This window comes from Pinus tabuliformis, chromosome 9 (assembly GCF_031772625.1).
Source record: "Pinus tabuliformis cultivar Carrire ecotype Pingquan chromosome 9, CPIR1, whole genome shotgun sequence".
Taxonomy (NCBI): Eukaryota; Viridiplantae; Streptophyta; class Pinopsida; order Pinales; family Pinaceae; genus Pinus; species Pinus tabuliformis.
In genome coordinates, this window is record NC_142307.1 from 241,113,637 (window position 1) to 241,133,853 (window position 20,217).

Consider the following 20,217-nt stretch of genomic DNA (forward strand, 5'->3'; position numbering starts at 1 on the left):
TAAGGCATAATCAAATAATGGAACAAAATCAACAAGAAAGCAGAGAGCAAACCTAACATAGAAAAGGAGGTCAAATTGGTGAAACTAAGTTGAATGTAGAGTGGAAAATTTGTGGACAGGATTATTAGACTTTGCCAAGATGGACCAGTCAAACTCAACAGACATGATCAATTTTTTTTTGTAGACTCTACAAGGCCACATTGTGCCAGAAGAAGGGCAATGCATCCCAAAAAGGAGTCAAGTCCTTGAATTTTGGCCTTTGACTCCTTATACTGATCTTCAAATTATTGACGAGTATCCTTAGATGCTACGTAGGCATTTTAGGAGTCTTCGCAGTCAGCTAAATTGACGTTAAAGATTCTTGTATGCACTAATATTATTCCCAGTGAGCTATTCCCAAATGCCTTGGATTTTTTGGTTCCCCATGACATTATATTTATATTTGTATGGTTGGTTGCACTCTCGAGTCCCACTAACCTAATTTGGTCATTTGTAACCATTAATAAATTTCTTTCTTTATTTCTTTAATTTGTTCTTGCATGCCTTATGTTCTTGTTTTTTGGTTCCCGATGACATTATATTTATATGTGTATGGTTAGTAACTTGTTTGCACTCTTGAGTCCCACTAACCTAATTTGGTCATTTGTAACCATTAATAAATTTATTTCTTTGGTCATTTGTAACCATTAATAAATTTATTTCTTTATTTATTTCATTTTTTCTTGCATGCTTTATGTTCTTGTTCAGGAATGGGAGTTTACTAGACTCTTTTTGCATACATGTGGTTTTGTATTCAGACAGGCCATTCTTTCAACATAATGAAAATACACAGAAAAGTTTGATAACTAGAGCAATTTTTATATCAAAAATTAAAATATTCCTTGTGATAAAGAAATGTATTCTATTTTATTGCACCAATAAGTGCTCTACAGCCCAGTATGGGGAAGATGATGTAGTGGTTGTAAATGAGTGTAAACGGGGAAGATGATGTAGTGGTTGTAAATGAGTGTAAACATTTAAATGTCAGCTCAATATGAGAGAGATGTTGTGAAGAATTAAATCGAAAAATAATAATAATAAAACATAATATAAACTCAATTAAAAAAATAATAAAAAGTCAAAGGTAACAAAAATAAAAAATCAAATCAATTCAATTTATTGTACTGTAATTTTATTTTTATTAATAAAATTACAAAAAATATTTTAATATGTATCACATTAAAATAAATTTAATTATTGAATTGAGGCTTCTGTGATCCATATCCAATTTTTGAGACAGGTTTTCGGCGATAATCACATCAAAATTCATTTGTCGACGCGTTTCAAACCAACCAGTGTGATTCATTATCAGGGCAAAATGAACCACACTTGTTGGTTCGAAACGTGTCGACAAATAAATTTTGATGTGATTATCGCCGAAAACCTGTCTCAAAAAAATAAATTTAATTAATAATGATTCATATCCATAGCCATCATAAGCAGGTACAGGACTGCTTTCAAACAGCGGATACTTCATGACTCATGGGTATTGGTCATTAATAATGATTCATATCCATAGCCATCATAAGCAGGTACATGACTGCTTTCAAACAGCGGATACTTCATGACTCATGGGTATTGGTCATTTGCCAGTACACTCTTTTTTTATAATGGTTCTCCCTAAGAGAGCGATGGAATCATTTTTGTCAGCGGCTCTACGTGAAACAAAACTCTGTTTTTCTGTTGTTCATGTTTTTTGTGGTGCTCCATGCTGCCAGGTCTTTGACTGCGGGACTTTTATAGTCTTTTTCTGGAAGGAAAGAGCTCACTTTGACATTTTTTTGTAAAATTGGAACAGATGATGGAGATACACACTGAAGGTGTATATGCTGAATGTAATTTTGTAATAAACATTAATGGAATTACGGTATTTTCGTTGGAAAAAAATCATATTCATAGCCCTGACATTTTAGAACATATAAATTAATAAGCATATAAAAACTTAATAAATTTAATTAATAAACGTATAATTAAAAATAAAAATATTTCTAAACATAGAAATGTGAAACACATATAATATTAGTAACTATAAATTAAAGATCCATTTGACCGTATAAATTAAAATAATGATTCATATTCGTAACCATTATATTTCAGAACTTCAAATTTAAATTTTATTAATAAATATATAAATATTCAATATTTACACTAAACATTTTTCCTAAGTTATATATATATATATATATCTCATCAATGCTATGAATATCACATTTAAAAATTAAATTATAAATTATAAAACATGTGAAAGGGTTTTAATAAAATTGAAAATAATAGATGTGAATTTTTATATAAATGTATATTATAAACATTATTATTAATAACCAGTATTGATCCATCTTAACTCCGGATATACCAAGCACCGCGAGGAATCAAATCTCTCCAAGTTTTGCATTCAAAGAGAGGCTTGCATCTTGTGAGATTCGATCCTTCTTGGCACTTGGTAGTTGCAATATTAAGATGGATCTACACTGGTAGACAGTTATTTCAAAGCTTACATCCATACCTTAAAAATATTATTAAGTTTATATATGATTAATGCAAGCATACATATGCTATTGGTTTAAAGATTTACTTGATTGCTTGTTCCTTAAGGCTTATTCCCTATTGTACCTTGAAGGTGGGAGGCTCCTTGGATCCCTTCAAATTGCAAATGGAGGGCTCAAATAAGCATATAATCCTGCATTTTTTAGTATCCTGTGATGCTACTGCACCTTCTATTGTTGGAAACACTTTTCCATAAAAGGCTTTCAAATGCCCAAAATAAAGTAACCTCCTGATTTTGATTCTTTGAATAAACTATGTAGTATTATGTATGAGTATTTAATGCATTAATAAGTACTTTAGACAGTCCTATAACTTGGAAATGCTTTTTGTTTAATTTTTTTTGGGGCGCCAAAGTTCCGTGTACTTAATATTTCATGAAGTTTTCCCTAGTCATGCTGCCGAGCTTTTTGAGTCTAAGAACATTGCTCAATAAGGAAACATTTTGGTTATTCACTTATTGTATTTCAGTATTTGTGACCAGCACAATACGTATTACATATAAAATATAAGCGATGCTAGTGAATGTTAATGATAAAAATAGCAAGCTATATACAATAAGACTGCAACCAATACAAGTTCCTCGCAGCTCAGGGTTCAAGGCTCAAGCATATTTTGCAATAGAATCTAACTGCCTTGGATAGCGTTGGATACTGGAAGCCAGCACAAACGTTAAGTCATCCTAGAGGTCACATGCCATTATGTGCTAAATGATGTGCCACCAATTGATAGGTGATGGATATTCAGCACATTGAAGTCTGAAGAAGCATCCTAAAGACTTCCATACCACAAGCAGCAAGATGATGGAACAAGTGTCACTTCCAATGAACAGATCAACTATATTTAGCTGAACAGATTTTATCTTATATGATTTATAATTTGATTAATTTGTGGTTTTTGTTAGAGTTGAAAGCAACTAGATCTATTCAATTGCAGATAAAACTGATCTTTCTTACAACTTCCCTAGTGCCTCTTTAACATCTGGCAACTTTCATTGTGTTTGGAATTGATAGAACTGCCTTTGTTTGAAGCTAGTTTTGCTTTAGCTTTGAGTTCACAAAAAGCTTAAATATTTTACTAAAAATACTAAGTCACACACCTGCCAAAAGTGACCCTTAGACTACCTGGTTAGAGATTAAACCTTTGACAGATTAATGAAATGAAGAATGTGGACCACTTTATATATCATTTGGCAAAGATGTAGAGTATAACTATGAATAGTAATTAAAGGAATTAGATAAACAATATGAATCCCTGCTACCTGGTAACAATGTTTAGGGGTTTTTATTTCACCTGGCCCTCCTTACCTAACATGTAGCCTGGATTATTAAAATATATTCATAGATATCCTGATCTTAGCATCTGCCTCTCCTTAAGTCCTGAACAAATTTGGCAATAATCCCTTGCATCAAGAATCTCGGACTGGATCAGTTCATACAATTCTGATATGTCTAGTATTGACTGATCATTTGAAAAATTCTTCTTGTTTCAATTTCTCTTATCATTGTATCAAAACTATGCTGCCCATCAAAATAAGGGTGGCAGTTATTGATACCATGCAAGATATGCAATTTGTTGGCTGCTATTTTGAACATTTTGCAGATGATTGTAATCGCAGAAGTCAAGTCTGGAAACCCGAGTTGCTTTAATCCTGAGTTCAATGAGTTCTCTGGGGGCTCATTGAGGGATCATTTTTATTAAAAGGCAAATCTAGGAAAATCATCCACTTACTTGCACAGAAGCTGCATCAGCTGTCTCTTATAATGTGAGAAAATAACTTAATTTTCAATATAAGTCAAGCTAAGCTAGTACATGTGATAGAAGTGACAGCTATAAAAAGTATTAGGGGCATGTGCTCATAATCTAGAGCTGTCGGGCATCCAAATCAAAGAGACTGCCAGGACTAGGATTGAAACCATAGAGATTTTCAAGGTAAATGCCAGGCACCTTTCAGCATCGGCTACATAACAAGCCTATGACTCCACATGCAAGTATCAACAACATTATCCCAATGCCATGTGACTTCCCATTCTTGTTGACCTTAAAGCTGAATGACATGGATAATGAACAATGCTAAAACCCACAATGTTATCAATCAATAACACAAGTTGAGACAGGCAAATCCTTCTCCTTAAGAATAAGTAGCACACTATGATTTTGACATAATGAAAATCTCAATCAAGCAAATCTGGAAGAATCTAAGAATCAATAATCCTAAATCAACAAGTCCTAAAGGAAAATCATATAAAAACCTTGAAAACTGGGGGCTATTACCCACCAAAGTGGGTAATGCCTAGGAAAAGTTTTTCTCCTCATTTGACGGCCAGCTAGCCAGCAACCCCGTGATAGTCAGTTCATAACACTATGCCAGAGTTCTCCACCAATTGCTCAAGTCAGATCTCTCTCCCACCCGGCTTTCTTCTTGAAGAAAGGTGGGTCATCTCGAATCAATGATCCTAAATCAACAAGTCCTAAAGGAAAATCAATTGCTCAAGTCAGATCTCTCTCCCACCCGGCATTCTTCATGAAGGAAGGTGGGTCATCTCTCAGCAGGTACTCTAACCATTCTTGCAATCGTCTGTTTTCATTTAATGCTATGGTCATATTGATATGGATCATGAGGCAAACTCGATGATTGACTGACTTCGATTGTATTCTTGTTCCCACACTTCACTTGGGAGGTTAATCTTTGACACTAGTCCAGTGTGACCTCAAACATCGTAGAGTTTAGAAAGGGCACTACTTGTGAGGAGTTAATTGATATAGCATGCCGAAGGCAATCCATAATTACCATTTTCCATCTCTCTCGATTATCCATCTCCATTCTTTGGGTTGGTAGCCATTGGCCATTGGGATTGGCACCCTATATCCACATCCTTGAGTCTGGGCCCAAAAACATGACTCCAAATGTTGATGCAGCTAAAAAGAAAGTTAAAAGCATATAAAGCCACAATGAAAGTTAATATAAAATGCAAAATATGGCTGGGATGAAAACTAGCATGTGGGCGAAAGCCTAGCATGAGCTTTACCAACCTCATTAGCCATCACCCAATTCCTTGAGAATTTAATGCTTCATCTTAAGTAAGGAACCCTCATTAGCCATCACCCAATTCCTTGGGAATTTAATGCTTCATCTTAAGTAAGGAACTCTTAAATGTCCCAACCCCGATGAATGAGAAATTGCTACATCTTAAGGGGTATTGGAAAAACATAAAGCAAGCTTGGGCTCCTGAGCTATGCATCAAATAAAGGCAAAATCACTAAAGTAAAAGGCAGACCAAAGGGGTGGAAAAAGTAGGCCAAATGAAGAGATAACTCATGCCACCATGATTGCTCCCTCCTTACATCATTACACTCAGAATGTTGGACCCCCATTAGCTGGTCTTATGTTTGTGGCAGTTGCCTTGAAGTCTCTCCCTCTCCATGATCACCATTATCACAAATACCTATGGATTGATGGGCTAACCTGGTACATGTCACTCCCCTTTGGGCCTAGAAACACCGTATAAGATTATTGACCTAACCATCCCTAACATAATTGAGGTAACTTGTTTGCAAATCCTGATTTAGTTAGACATCTAAAGGTGTGTTTGTGTGAAGTATTATTGTGCCCTTGACATTACATATGGTTCACTATGATGCCTTAATGGTTTTGTGTCTCTAATGAAGTTGATCTCACTTAATATTTAGAGGTTTTGTTCAAGTGGTATCACATATGCAACAAAGATCCCTTAAGGGATGGTTTGATTCTTCTTCAACACTTTCCAGTGGGTTCTTTTGCCCCGTTTCATACAGTAGACATGACATTGTAGCCGCCACATTGGTCGTCCATAGTTGTGCATTGGGCCCTAGGCTAGTTCCACATGTTGCACCACTTGATGAGCCTCCACACACTAAAATGTTAAGCCTAAAGGCTTGGGTGTTGGACTATTTGATGATGTGCCCAAATGAATCTAGGACACCCCTAGGCTAGCCTTGACCTTGTTTGATGGATAATAGCTTGTTCTGAAGCCCAGATAAGGGTGGTAATCACTAAGATGACTTGGTAGGGCCTTGATGCTAACGTTTGCCCTTAGAGGTGCCACGTTACTCCCACATGCTTGGAAAGGATGACATGGGGCCCCGCTTGGATGATATCATGATGGAGGAGGCACCATTTGGAATTTTACACATGCACTTTGGGAATTTATTGGAATGAGGAGCACTCTTGGACCCCTATCTCAATCCCTTGATGCTTTATTGCCTATTTTGGAGGATGACGTCCTGGTGGAGACTCCTTTTCTCCAACAAATGTGGATTTATTTTTGACATTTTGTTATGTTTTAGAGCTATTTCAAGGTAGGCTTATGACCTTTGACCTAGTTGAATGCTCCAGTAAACTTTTTTAGGGGTTATTTTTAGGGGCTTATGACCTATGACACATAATTTTATTCATCAAAGAATAATGAAATTACATTTTGCATATGTGAAAACGCATTCCAGAGATATAATCTGAGAAAATAGCTATCACCATCCTAAAGAAACCCAAGAGGGCGAACATTGATCATTCTAGATCTAGATTTACTAACAACATTGCAGACAAACATTTTTAAAAACTTAGGGTTTGCACAAGAGACAAACCCTTGGGCACTAAGAAGACCCTGCAAAGCAACAGACAAGACCGAGCCCCCAAAAAACATGTTGACTAGAACCCATCCAAAAACTAACAATACAGGGCGCAACGGCCCACAAACATAACTGATTATGCAAGGCCACAGGCAGAAAAAAATGAACGCCCAAGAACAAGTAGCAAAAACTTAAAATAATCAACCATGGTGCAAGAACTATGGTCTCTTTTGTTTCCATAGCCTCGACCATGTAAGGTCAAGCAATTCTTCTAGTTAAATATTTTAACCAACACAAGCCAACTTTAATGAAAGCATATCATACCAACCTATAAAATTGGTTATGGTTTTATTCTACAAAGCAATGCTTTGAAATGTCATCATTAACTACCATGGTTGCAATTTAAACATTCTGGCAACGACTGGTAATCTTCAGCTGAAACTCTACAATTTCTGTAAATCACATCATAGTCCACATAAAAGAAGTTATGGCATTGTTGTGTTAAAGACTGTAAATCTTTGAACATCAACTGACGCCAACAAAGCCATAATATATTTATCAAATATGAACATAGATCCATTTAACTTAGTTCTCATAGATATCAGTATTTAGATGAATCTATGCAAATTTGACATATTATTTCTCAACAAACCAATAGAAATTCAGAAAGTAATATACCTTTTTTAATTCTTTAAAAATATGCCCAAATTCAGTATTCGATGGCTCCTCAACGAAATCGCTAACCCATGCAATATCTGACTGATTGTCAACAGATGTATCATATTCCTTCTGTACTTGGTCTTTCCAGAACTTTCTGTAGATCTCAACCCTTAGCTTCTTTCCTTATTCCAATGGATGAAGCCCACAAAGAACAACACATTTAGATGAATATTGATCATCCTCCTTAACATAATTCTAGGAAACAAATTGATTTATTTTGTAAATTTCATCTTGCAGATTCACAGTTTTAAAAGCAATAACTACATCTCCCACATCACAACCTGGGGATCCCGAGCTGGAACAAGGAAAAGATCCTGATGAAACAGAACTTGAGCTTGGAGTCAAGCCATTGAAGACATACCGAGTCATCGATTGAAAGGGGCTTCCCTCTTTTAATCATGCTTAAGTCTTCTAGTTAAATATTTTGACCAACACAAGCTAACTTTAATGAAAGCATATCATTAACTACCAGGGCTGCAATTTAAACATTCCGGCAATGACTGGAAATCTTCAGCTGAAACTCTACAATCCCTGTAAATCAAATCATAGTCCACATAAAAGAAGTTATGGCACTGCTGTGTTAAAGACTGTAAATATTTGAACATGAACTGAGGCCAGCAAACACATAATATATTTATCAAATATGAGCATAGATCCATTTAAATAGTTCTGATAGATATTAGTATTTCGATGAATCTATGCAAATTTAAATTATTATTTCTCAACAAACCAATGGAAATTCAGAAAGTAATATACCTTTTTTAATTCCTTGAAAATATGACCAGATTCAATTTTTGATAGCTTCTCAACCAACACGATCAGCTTTAACTTTGATGAAAGCATATCATTAACTACTAAGGCTGTAATTTAATCATTTTGGCAACGACTCAAAATCTTCAGCTGAAACTCTATAATCCCTGTAAATCACATCATAGTCCACATAAAAGAAGTTATGGCATTGTTGTGTTAAAGGCTATAAATCTTTAAACATGAACTGAGGCCAACAAAGGCATAATATATTTATCAAATATGAGCATAGATCCATTTAACTTAGTTCTGATAGATATCAGTATTTCGATGAATCTATGCAAATTGAAATTATTATTTCTCAACAAACCAACAGAAATTCAGAAAGTAATATACCTGTTTTAATTCCTTATAAATATGACCAGATTCAATTTTTGATGGCTCCTCAACGAGCATGATCATCTTTTTAAGCTCATTTACACAGTCTTCCATGTTTTTGTAGGAGGATCCCCCTTCTTGCACTATCGTTCTAACCTCCTTGCTTAGATGCTCTGCTCTTTTCATTTCTTCTACTTCTCTTCCCAACAGTCGTTTAACTGCAATTCTCAAGTCATCTATGTTGGGTACTGTGGTGGCACCCTCACATAACGTGACTCCAACCTTAAGATAATCAACCAATAATATAGCATCTATGTATTTATCTACAGTCATAGGTAATGTTATCACTGGGATTCCCAGTATGATGCTCTATAAGGTAGAATTCCACCCGCAATGGGTAAGAAAAACCCCAACAGAAGGTTGTGAGAGGATCAAGAGATGTGGTGCCCAACCTTTAATTATCATACCTCTTCCCCTCATTCTCTCTTCAAAACCTTGTGGAGTAGCACCATATTCATCAACATGAATACCATTTGGAGGATCCCTAATGAACAATATGGACTCTTCACTTGCCTCGAGCCCTGTTGCCATCTCTTGGATTTCTTTATTTGAAAGGCAGGCCTGGCTGCCAAAGCAAATATACATTATAGACTTCTCTTTCCGAGAGTCAAGCCATTGAAGACATACCAAGTCATGGATTGAAGGGGGTTTCCCTCTTTCAATCATGCTTCTTCCCCACTTGGCCTTGAACACAACAGGTGGAAGCAGAGGACCCACAGACCAAATAGGCCTACCTGAAACTCTATGCACATGGTCTATGTAAATAGCTTCTAAATCATAAAAGGTGTTGATAATCGAGACTTTGATACAAAATATAACACAATACTACTGTAATCGACGATGAGGAAAACATAGATCATAAAAAAATTATGCAAAAATCTACTATCCCCACCACATCATCGTCCTAGGTCCATCAAATAGAAATTCATTCATGTCACAAATCTAATTTGATGTAACAGTGACTGAACAAATGTCTTCAGTGTAAACTTCAATCAAATTAAAACCATTTCCCATATTTGATTTTGATGCAATAGTAAATGATTAAGAGTATTTAGTTGTGGACATTCGCATAATTTCATGGTCGTCACACTGAGCCATATTGAAAAAGCTTTGCAACGAAGTAATGAACAAACACTAGGAATCTAAAATATTTTTTAGGCCATATGTACAGTAAGCTTAAGATTAAATTCACTGATACACACCATCTTTAATTTTTTAAAGGGACAACTTCATATCAAAATCAACCAATACCATAAAGAGAACATAACAAATTAAACTTAGATTTATAAACATTATTATATGATGGACATGACTGTCCATCTAGACTGTAATTTACATAAATCAAGGCAACCTAACTTCACTGATACACACCATCTTTAATTTTTTTAAAGGGACAATTTCGTATCAAAATCAGCCAATACCACAAAGAGAACATAACAAATTAAACTTAGATTTATAAGCATTATTATATGATGGACATGATTATCCATCTAGACTATAATTTACATAAATCAAGGCAACCTCATATATAAACGCCATGACATGGTGCAAGAACTATGGTCTCTTTTCTTTCCATAGCCTCAACCATGTAAGGTCAAGCAAGTCTTCTAGTTAAATATTTTGACCAACACAGGCCAATTTTGATGAAAGCATATCATTAACTACCAAGGCTGCAATTTAAACATTCTGGCAACGACTCGAAATATTCAGCTGAAACTCTACAATCCCTGTAAATCACATCATAGTCCACATAAAAGAAGTTATGGCACTGCTGTGTTAAAGACTGTAAATCATTAAACATGAACTGAGGCCAGCAAAGGCATAATATATTTATTAAATATGAGCATAGATCTATTTAACTTAGTTCTAATAGATATCAGTAATAGATATCAGTATTTAGATGAATCTATGCAAATTTAACTTATTATTTCTCAACAAACCAATGGAAATTCAAAAAGTAATATACCTTTTTTAATTCCTTAAAAATATGACTAGATGTAGTTTTTGATGGCTCCTCAATGAGCATGATCGGCTTTTTAAGCTCACTTACACAGTCTTCCATGATTTTGTAGGAGGGTCCTCTTTCTTGCAATGTTGTTCTAGCCTCCTTGCTTAGCTCCTCTGCTCTTTTCATTTCTTCTCCTTCTCTTCCCAACAGTCATTTAACTGCAATTCTCAAGTCATCTCTGTTGGGTACTTTGGTGGTGCCCTCACATAACCTAACTCCAACCTTGAGATAATCAACCAATAACAGAGCATCTATGTATTGATTTGCAGTCATAGGCCATGTTATCACTGGGATTCCCAGTATGATGCTCTCCAAGGTAGAATTCCACCTACAATGGGTAAGAAAAACCCCAATAGAAGGGTGTGAGAGGATCAAGAGTTGTGGTGCCCGACCTCTAATTATCAAACCTTTTCCCGCCATTATCTTTTCAAAAACTTGTGGAATAGCACCATATTCATCAGCAATCATACCATTTGGAGGATCCCTGATTACCAATATGAAGGACTCATCACTTGCCTCGAGCTTTGCTGCCATCTCTTAGATTTGTTTATTTGAAAGGTAGGCCTGGCTGCCAAAGAAAATATAAATTACAGATTTCTCTTTCTGAGAGTCAAGCCATTGAAGACATACCGAGTCATCGATTGAAGGGGGTTTCCCTCTTTCAATCATGCTTCTTCCCTGCTTGGCCTTGAACACAACAGGAGGAAGCAGATGACCCACAGAACAAACAAGGCTACCTAAAACTCTGAAACTCCTTATACATGGTCTATGTAAATAGCTTATAAATCATAGAAGGTGTTGATAATTGAGACTTTGATACAAAATCTAACACAATACTGCTATAGCCAACGATGAGGAAAACATAGATCATAAAAAAATTATGCGAAAACCTACTACCCCCTCACACCATCTTCTTGCATGCACCAAATAGAAATTCATTCATGTCACAGATCCGATTTGATGTAACAATGAATGAATAAACGTCTTCAGTGTAAACTTCAATCAAATTAAAATATTTTCCCAGATTTGATTTTGATGCAATAGTAAATGCTTAAGAGTATTTAGTTGTGGACATTCACATAATTTCATGGTTGTCACACTGAGCCATACTGAAAAAGCTTTGCAGAGAAGTAATGAAAAAAATACTAGGAATTTGAAATATTTTTTAGGCCATATGTACAATAAGCTTAAGATTAACTTCCTTGATACACACCATCTCTATTTTTTTTAAACGGACAATTTCATATCAAAATCAGCTAATACCATAAAGAAAACATAACAAATTAAACTTAGATTTATAAACATTATTATATGATGGACATGACTATCCATCTAGACTGTAATTTACATCAATCAAGGCAACCTCATATATATACGCCATGACATGGTGCAAGAACTATGGTCTCTTTTGTTTCCATAGCCTCAACCATGTAAGGTCAAGCAATTCTTCTAGTTAAATATTTTAACCAACACAAACAAACTTTGATGAAAGCATATCATACCAACCTATAAAATTGGTTATGGTTTTATTCTACAAAGCTATGCTTTGAAATTTTATCATTAACTACCATGGCTGCAATTTAAACATTCTAGCAACGACTGGAAATCTTCAGCTGAAACTTTACAATCCCTGTAAATCACATAATAGTCGACATAAAAGAAGTTATGGCACTGTTGTGTTAAAGACTGTAAATCTTTGAACATCAACTGACACCAGCAAAGGCATAATATATTTATCAAATATGAACATATATCCATTTAACTTAGTTCTAATAGATATCAGTATTTAGATGAATCTATGCAAATTTAACTTATTATTTCTCAACAAACCAATGGAAATTCAGAAAATAATATACCTTTTTTAGTTCCTTAAAAATATGACCAGATTCAATTTTTGATGGCTCCTCAACAAGCACGATCAGCTTTTTAAGCTCACTTACATAGTCTTCCATGTTTTTGTAGGAGGATCCCCCTTCTTGCACTACTATTCTAGCCCCCTTGATTAGCTCCTCTGCTCTTCTCATTTCTTCTCCTTCTCTTCCCAATAGTCGTTTAACTACAATTCTCAAGTCATCTCTGTTGGGTACTTTGGTGGCGCCCTCACATAACCTGACTCCAACCTTCAGATAATCAACCAATAACAGAGCATCTATGTATTTATCTGCAGTCATAAGCCATGTTATCACTGGAATTCCCAGTATGATGCTCTCCAAGGTAGAATTCCTCCTACAGTGGGTAAGAAAATCCCCAACAGAAGAGTGTGAGAGGATCAAGAGCTATGGTGCCCAACCTCTAATTATCAGACCTCTTCTCGTCATTCTCCCTTCAAAAACTTGTGGACTAGCACCATATTCATCAGTAGGCATACCATTTGGAGGATCCCTAATGACCAATATGAGGACTCGTCACTTGCCTCGAGCATTGCTGCCATCTACTGGATTTGTTTATTTGAAAGGCGGGCCTGGCTACCAAAGCAAATATAAATTACAAACTTCTCTTTTCGAGAGTCAAGCTGTTGAAGACATATAGAGTCATCAATTGAAGGGGGTTTCCCTCTTTCAATCATGCTTCTTCCCCACTTGGCCTCGAACACTACAGGAGGAAGCAGATGACCCACAGACCAAACAGGCCTACCTAAAACTCTGAAACCCTCTGCACATGGTCTATGTAAATAGCTTCTAAATCATAGAAGGTGTTGATAATTGAGACTTTGATACAATATCAAACACAATACTACTGTAATCGATGATGAGGAAAACATAGATCATAAAAAAATTATGCGAAAACCTACTACCCCCACACACCATCTTCTTGGGTCCATCAAATAGAAATTCATTCATGTCATAGGTCCAATTTGATGTAACAATGAATGAATAAACATCTTCAGTGTAAACTTCAATCAAATTAAAATATTTTCCCAGATTTGATTTTGATGCAATAGTAAATGATTAAGACTATTTAGTTGTGGACATTCACATAATTTTATGGTTGTCACACTGAGCCATACTGAAAAAGCTTTGTAGAGAAGTAATGAAAAAATACTAGGAATCTGAAATATTTTTTAGGCCATATGTACAGTAAGATTAAGATTAACTTCACTGATACACACCATCTTTTTTTTTTTAAAGGGACAATTTCATATCAAAGTCAGCCAATACCTTAAAGAAAACATAACAAATTAAACTCAGATTTATAAACATTATTATATGATGGACATGACTGTCCATCTAGACTGTAATTTACATAAATCAAGGCAACCTCATATATATACACCATGACATGGTGCAAAAACTATGGTCTCTTTTGTTTCCATAGCCTCAACCATGTAAGTTCAAACAATTCTTCTAGTTAAATATTTTAACCAACACAAGCCAACTTTAATGAAAGCATATCATACCAACCTGTAAATTTGGTTATGGTTTTATTCTACAAAGCTATGCTTTGAAATGCCATCATTAACTACCATGGCTGCAATTTAAACATTCTGGCAACGACTAGAAATCTTCAACTGAAACTCTACAATTTCAGTAAATCACATCATAGTCCACATAAAAGAAGTTATGCCACTGCTGTGTTAAAGACTGTAAATCTTTGAACATCAACTGATGCCAGCAAAGCCATAATATATTTATCAAATATGAACATAGATCCATTTAACTTAGTTCTCATAGATATCAGTATTTAGATGAATCTATGCAAATTTGACATATTATTTCTCAACAAACCAACGAAAATTCAGAAAGTAATATACCTTTTTTAATTCCTTAAAAATATGCCCAAATTCAGTATTTGATGGCTCCTCAACCATCTCGCTAACCCATGCAATATCTGGCCGATCATCAATAGATGTATTATATTCCTTCAGTACTTGGTCTTTCCAGAACATTTTGTAGATCTCAACCCTTAGCTTCTTTCCTGATTCCAATGGATGAAGCCCACAAAGAACAAAACTTTTAGATGAATATTGATCATCCTCCTTAACATAATTCTAGGAAACAGATTGATTTATTTTGTAAATTTCATCTTGCAGATTCATAGTTTTAAAAGCAGTAACTACATCTCCCACATCACAAACTGGGGATCCCAAGCTAAAACGAGGAAAAGATCCTGATGAAACAGAACTTGAGCTTGGAGTTAAGCCATTGAAGGCATACTGAGTCATCAATTGAAGACTTAAGCATGATTAAAAGAGGGAAGCCCCTTTCAATCGATGACTCGGTATGTCTTCAATGGCTTGACTCCAAGCTCAAGTTCTGTTTCATCAGGATCTTTTCCTTGTTCCAGCTCGGGATCCCCAGGTTGTGATGTGGGAGATGTAGTTATTGCTTTTAAAACTGTGAATCTGCAAGATGAAATTTACAAAATAAATCAATTTGTTTCCTAGAATTATGTTAAGGAGGATGATCAATATTCATCTAAATGTGTTGTTCTTTGTGGGCTTCATCCATTGGAATAAGGAAAGAAGCTAAGGGTTGAGATCTACAGAAAGTTCTGGAAAGACCAAGTACAGAAGGAATATGATACATCTGTTGACAATCAGTCAGATATTGCATGGGTTAGCGATTTCGTTGAGGAGCCATCGAATACTGAATTTGGGCATATTTTTAAAGAATTAAAAAAGGTATATTACTTTCTGAATTTCTATTGGTTTGTTGAGAAATAATATGTCAAATTTGCATAGATTCATCTAAATACTGATATCTATGAGAACTAAGTTAAATGGATCTATGTTCATATTTGATAAATATATTATGGCTTTGTTGGCGTCAGTTGATGTTCAAAGATTTACAGTCTTTAACACAACAATGCCATAACTTCTTTTATGTGGACTATGATGTGATTTACAGAAATTGTAGAGTTTCAGCTGAAGATTACCAGTCGTTGCCAGAATGTTTAAATTGCAACCATGGTAGTTAATGATGACATTTCAAAGCATTGCTTTGTAGAATAAAACCATAACCAATTTTATAGGTTGGTATGATATGCTTTCATTAAAGTTGGCCTGTGTTGGTTAAAATATTTAACTAGAAGAATTGCTTGACCTTACATGGTTGAGGCTATGGAAACAAAAGAGACCATAGTTCTTGCACCATGTCATGGATCTTTTATAGGTTGGTATGATATGCTTTCATCAAAGTTTGTTTGTGTTGGTTAAAATATTTAACTAGAAGAGTTGCTTGACCTTACATGGTTGAGGCTATGGAAACAAAAGAGACCATAGTTCTTGCACCATGTCATGGCGTATATATATGAGGTTGCCTTGATTGATGTAAATTACAGTCTAGGTGGATAGTCATGTCCATCATATAATAATGTTTATAAATCTAAGTTTAATTTGTTATGTTTTCTTTATGTTATTAGCTGATTTTGATATGAAATTGTCCGTTTAAAAAAAAATAGAGATGGTGTGTATCAAGGAAGTTAATCTTAAGCTTACTGTACATATGGCCTAAAAAATATTTCAAATTCCTAGTATTTTTTTCATTACTTCTCTGCAAAGCTTTTTCAGTATGGCTCAGTGTGACAACCATGAAATTATGTGAATGTCCACAACTAAATACTCTTAAGCATTTACTATTGCATCAAAATCAAATCTGGGAAAATATTTTAATTTGATTGAAGTTTACACTGAAGACGTTTATTCATTCACTGTTACATCAAATCGGATCTGTGACATGAATGAATTTCTATTTGGTGCATGCAAGAAGATGGTGTGAGGGGGTAGTAGGTTTTCGCATAATTTTTTTATGATCTATGTTTTCCTCATCGTTGGCTATAGCAGTATTGTGTTAGATTTTGTATCAAAGTCTCAATTATCAACACCTTCTATGATTTATAAGCTATTTACATAGACCATGTATAAGGAGTTTCAGAGTTTTAGGTAGCCTTGTTTGTTCTGTGGGTCATCTGCTTCCTCCTGTTGTGTTCAAGGCCAAGCAGGGAAGAAGCATGATTGAAAGAGGGAAACCCCCTTCAATCGATGACTCGATATGTCTTCAATGGCTTGACTCTCGGAAAGAGAAATCTGTAATTTATATTTTCTTTGGCAGCCAGGCCTACCTTTCAAATAAACAAATCTAGGAGATGGCAGCAAAGCTCGAGGCAAGTGATGAGTCCTTCATATTGGTAATCAGGGATCCTCCAAATGGTATGATTGCTGATGAATATGGTGCTATTCCACAAGTTTTTGAACAGATAATGGCGGGAAAAGGTTTGATAATTAGAGGTCGGGCACCACAACTCTTGATCCTCTCACACCCTTCTGTTGGGGTTTTTCTTACCCATTGTAGGTGGAATTCTACCTTGGAGAGCATCATACTGGGAATCCCAGTGATAACATGGCCTATGACTGCAAATCAATACATAGATGCTCTGTTATTGGTTGATTATCTTAAGGTTGGAGTTAGGTTATGTGAGGGCACCACCAAAGTACCCAACAGAGATGACTTGAGAATTGCAGTTAAATGACTGTTGGGAAGAGAAGGAGAAGAAATGAAAAGAGCAGAGGAGCTAAGCAAGGAGGCTAGAACAACATTGCAAGAAAGAGGACCCTCCTACAAAATCATGGAAGACTGTGTAAGTGAGCTTAAAAAGCCGATCATGCTCATTGAGGAGCCATCAAAAACTACATCTAGTCATATTTTTAAGGAATTAAAAAAGGTATATTACTTTCTGAATTTCCATTGGTTTGTTGAGAAATAATAAGTTAAATTTGCATAGATTTATCTAAATACTGATATCTATTAGAACTAAGTTAAATAGATCTATGCTCATATTTAATAAATATATTATGCCTTTGCTGGCCTCAGTTCATGTTCAATGATTTACAGTCTTTAACACAGTAGTGCCATAACTTCTTTTATGTGGACTATGATGTGATTTACAGGGATTGTAGAGTTTCAGCTGAATATTTCGAGTCGTTGCCAGAATGTTTAAATTGCAGCCTTGGTAGTTAATGATATGCTTTCATCAAAATTGGCCTGTGTTGGTCAAAATATTTAACTAGAAGACTTGCTTGACCTTACATGGTTGAGGCTATGGAAAGAAAAGAGACCATAGTATAACAGAAGAGTTGAAACAGAATTGATTTCAAGTATAACAGCTATGATGGGCTCAAACCATAATTCTATGATGATCAGTGCTCTTAATATCCTTCTCTACTGTAAAGCTATAAATCCAAGTATTATATCTGACCCTATTTGGCACATACACATTGTCAAATGTGTAAGGATGGCATTCAATGTTATGAACAAAGTTTGCATGCACAACGGAACATTCAGAATATCTGAAATATAAGAATGTCCATCATGGAATAATATATATATATGAATGTTTGAATACAAGAGATATATAAAATTATTACAACTGAAGGGCCCATATATATACCTAGCTGGGTACCCTTTCATGAACAGTCATGTCTTTTGAGACATACCTCTTCAGTATGCTTATAATTGTTAACTATTTAATTATTAATTATTTAAATTCATAACATTGTTTTCCCCTTTAAAAAAGCTTTGTCCTCAAAGCTTATTAATGAAAAGGCTTGATATGTTTTTATGTCTCGTAATGTCTCTTTGTCTCCTTAACTTGCGGAACTATCATCTTCGATGATACAAGACGATATGAACTTTTGAGTGTAGTACAAAAATGTCGCACAGTAAAATGATTTAGCCATCCCAAATTAATCTTTTGTGGAATCTTCCAGTTACTAGAAACTTTAGATGAATTGTTATCATAAGACTGGATTATTGTGTCATTGATGTTCTTGGGAACATAAGTCATTTGTTTCTTGTCTGAGTGATAAGGATTTGCAAATTGGTTGAAATGTCTGCTTTTATGATTTGGGTGTCGATAAGTAGTTCTTGTGATTTGATCTCCCCTTACCTTGTTTGTGGCAATTTCTTGATTTACATATCTGATTTCCTTCACATACTGAAGTCGCTTGGTTTAACAGTTGGATCTTCACTTGAAATTTCCATCTTTTGAACTACAACTTCTATGTACATCTTCACTTCAATTGGATTGGGATGTTTTTGAATTGTGGCATTATTCGACTTGAATTTCCACATCTAAAGATTTTGATGCATTTTGAGTAAGTTGTTCTAACTTGTCGTTTAGCGACTTCTTATCACTATTAAGCTTCTTTATTTGTGTAAGTAGGTTTTGGTCATGATTCTTTAGATGTGAAAGTTCTTCATTTTTTGAATTGTTGACTTTATTCTTAGTGTCTTTCTCCTCATCTTTTACACATTTGATTTGTTCTAATAACCTTTGATTAAGTTTCCTTAAGCCTAAATTATACTCTTCTTGTTTCAATAGATGTGTCTTGAGTTCCTTCTTTGTGACCTTAGCCTTCTTGACTTGCGCAAGTAATTTTTCATTGTGGTCTCTGAGGCAAGAAATTTCTTCATCCTTTTTTATTACTTCCTTATAATGCATATCCTCAAGATCTTTATATTTTTGTTTCTTGTTTCACTGAAGTTTCGCTATTTTGTCTTCTAAATTTTTAATATGTAAATTCTCTTTATCTTCCAACTACAATTTCTCAGTACAATAGATTACATTGTCTTGTAGGAGCGATCTTGTGTGTTCAACTTGCAAATTGGATTATGCTTTCTTCACTTCTTGAGCCAAAGTTTTTTTATCAAAATCTGCCTTTTGGCGCTCAAGTGTCATAATTAATTGCTTTATCCCTTCATAAAACTTAACATCTCCTTCTAAGGATCGTTTTTGTGTGTCATTTTGATATTCAACAATTTCATATTTATTACTTTATTAGGAAACCTTGAGAAAATAAATTATATGGTCAAAAGATATGACTGTTCATGAAGGGGTACCCACCAAGGTAAATATATGGGACCCTCAGTTGTAGCAATCTCATATATCTCTTGTATTCAGACATTCATATATAAATTATTCCATAATGGACATTTTTATATTTCAGATATTCTGAATATCCTGTTGCATATATGAACTTTGTTCCTAACATTCAACATAATTCTGCATTTCTGAGAAGGCATGTCTAATTATCTATTTCTTCTGTTGTATAATTTTGGCAAAAGAGGAGGTTATGGCCTCCAGGACACCCCGCTCCAATGTGAAGTTATTAAAAAACTGAA

The 20,217-nt window shown here is 34.9% G+C and overlaps 2 protein-coding genes across 3 annotated transcripts in view; one reads left to right on the top strand and one right to left on the bottom strand.

Annotated features, from left to right (window-relative positions):
• LOC149148081 (protein MITOFERRINLIKE 1, chloroplastic-like) overlaps window positions 1–393 on the bottom strand; it is a 101,090-nt gene extending 100,697 nt beyond the window's left edge. Inside the window, exon 1 of the mRNA XM_089439674.1 lies at window positions 58–393. Coding sequence (XP_089295800.1) covers window positions 58–59 — 2 coding nt within the window. The 5' untranslated portion in view covers window positions 60–393. The remainder of the gene's footprint in view (window positions 1–57) is intronic.
• The window catches only part of LOC149148080 (uncharacterized), a 170,793-nt gene that overhangs the window by 104,045 nt on the left and 46,531 nt on the right, over window positions 1–20,217 (top strand). The gene's annotated exons all lie outside the window — the stretch shown is intronic.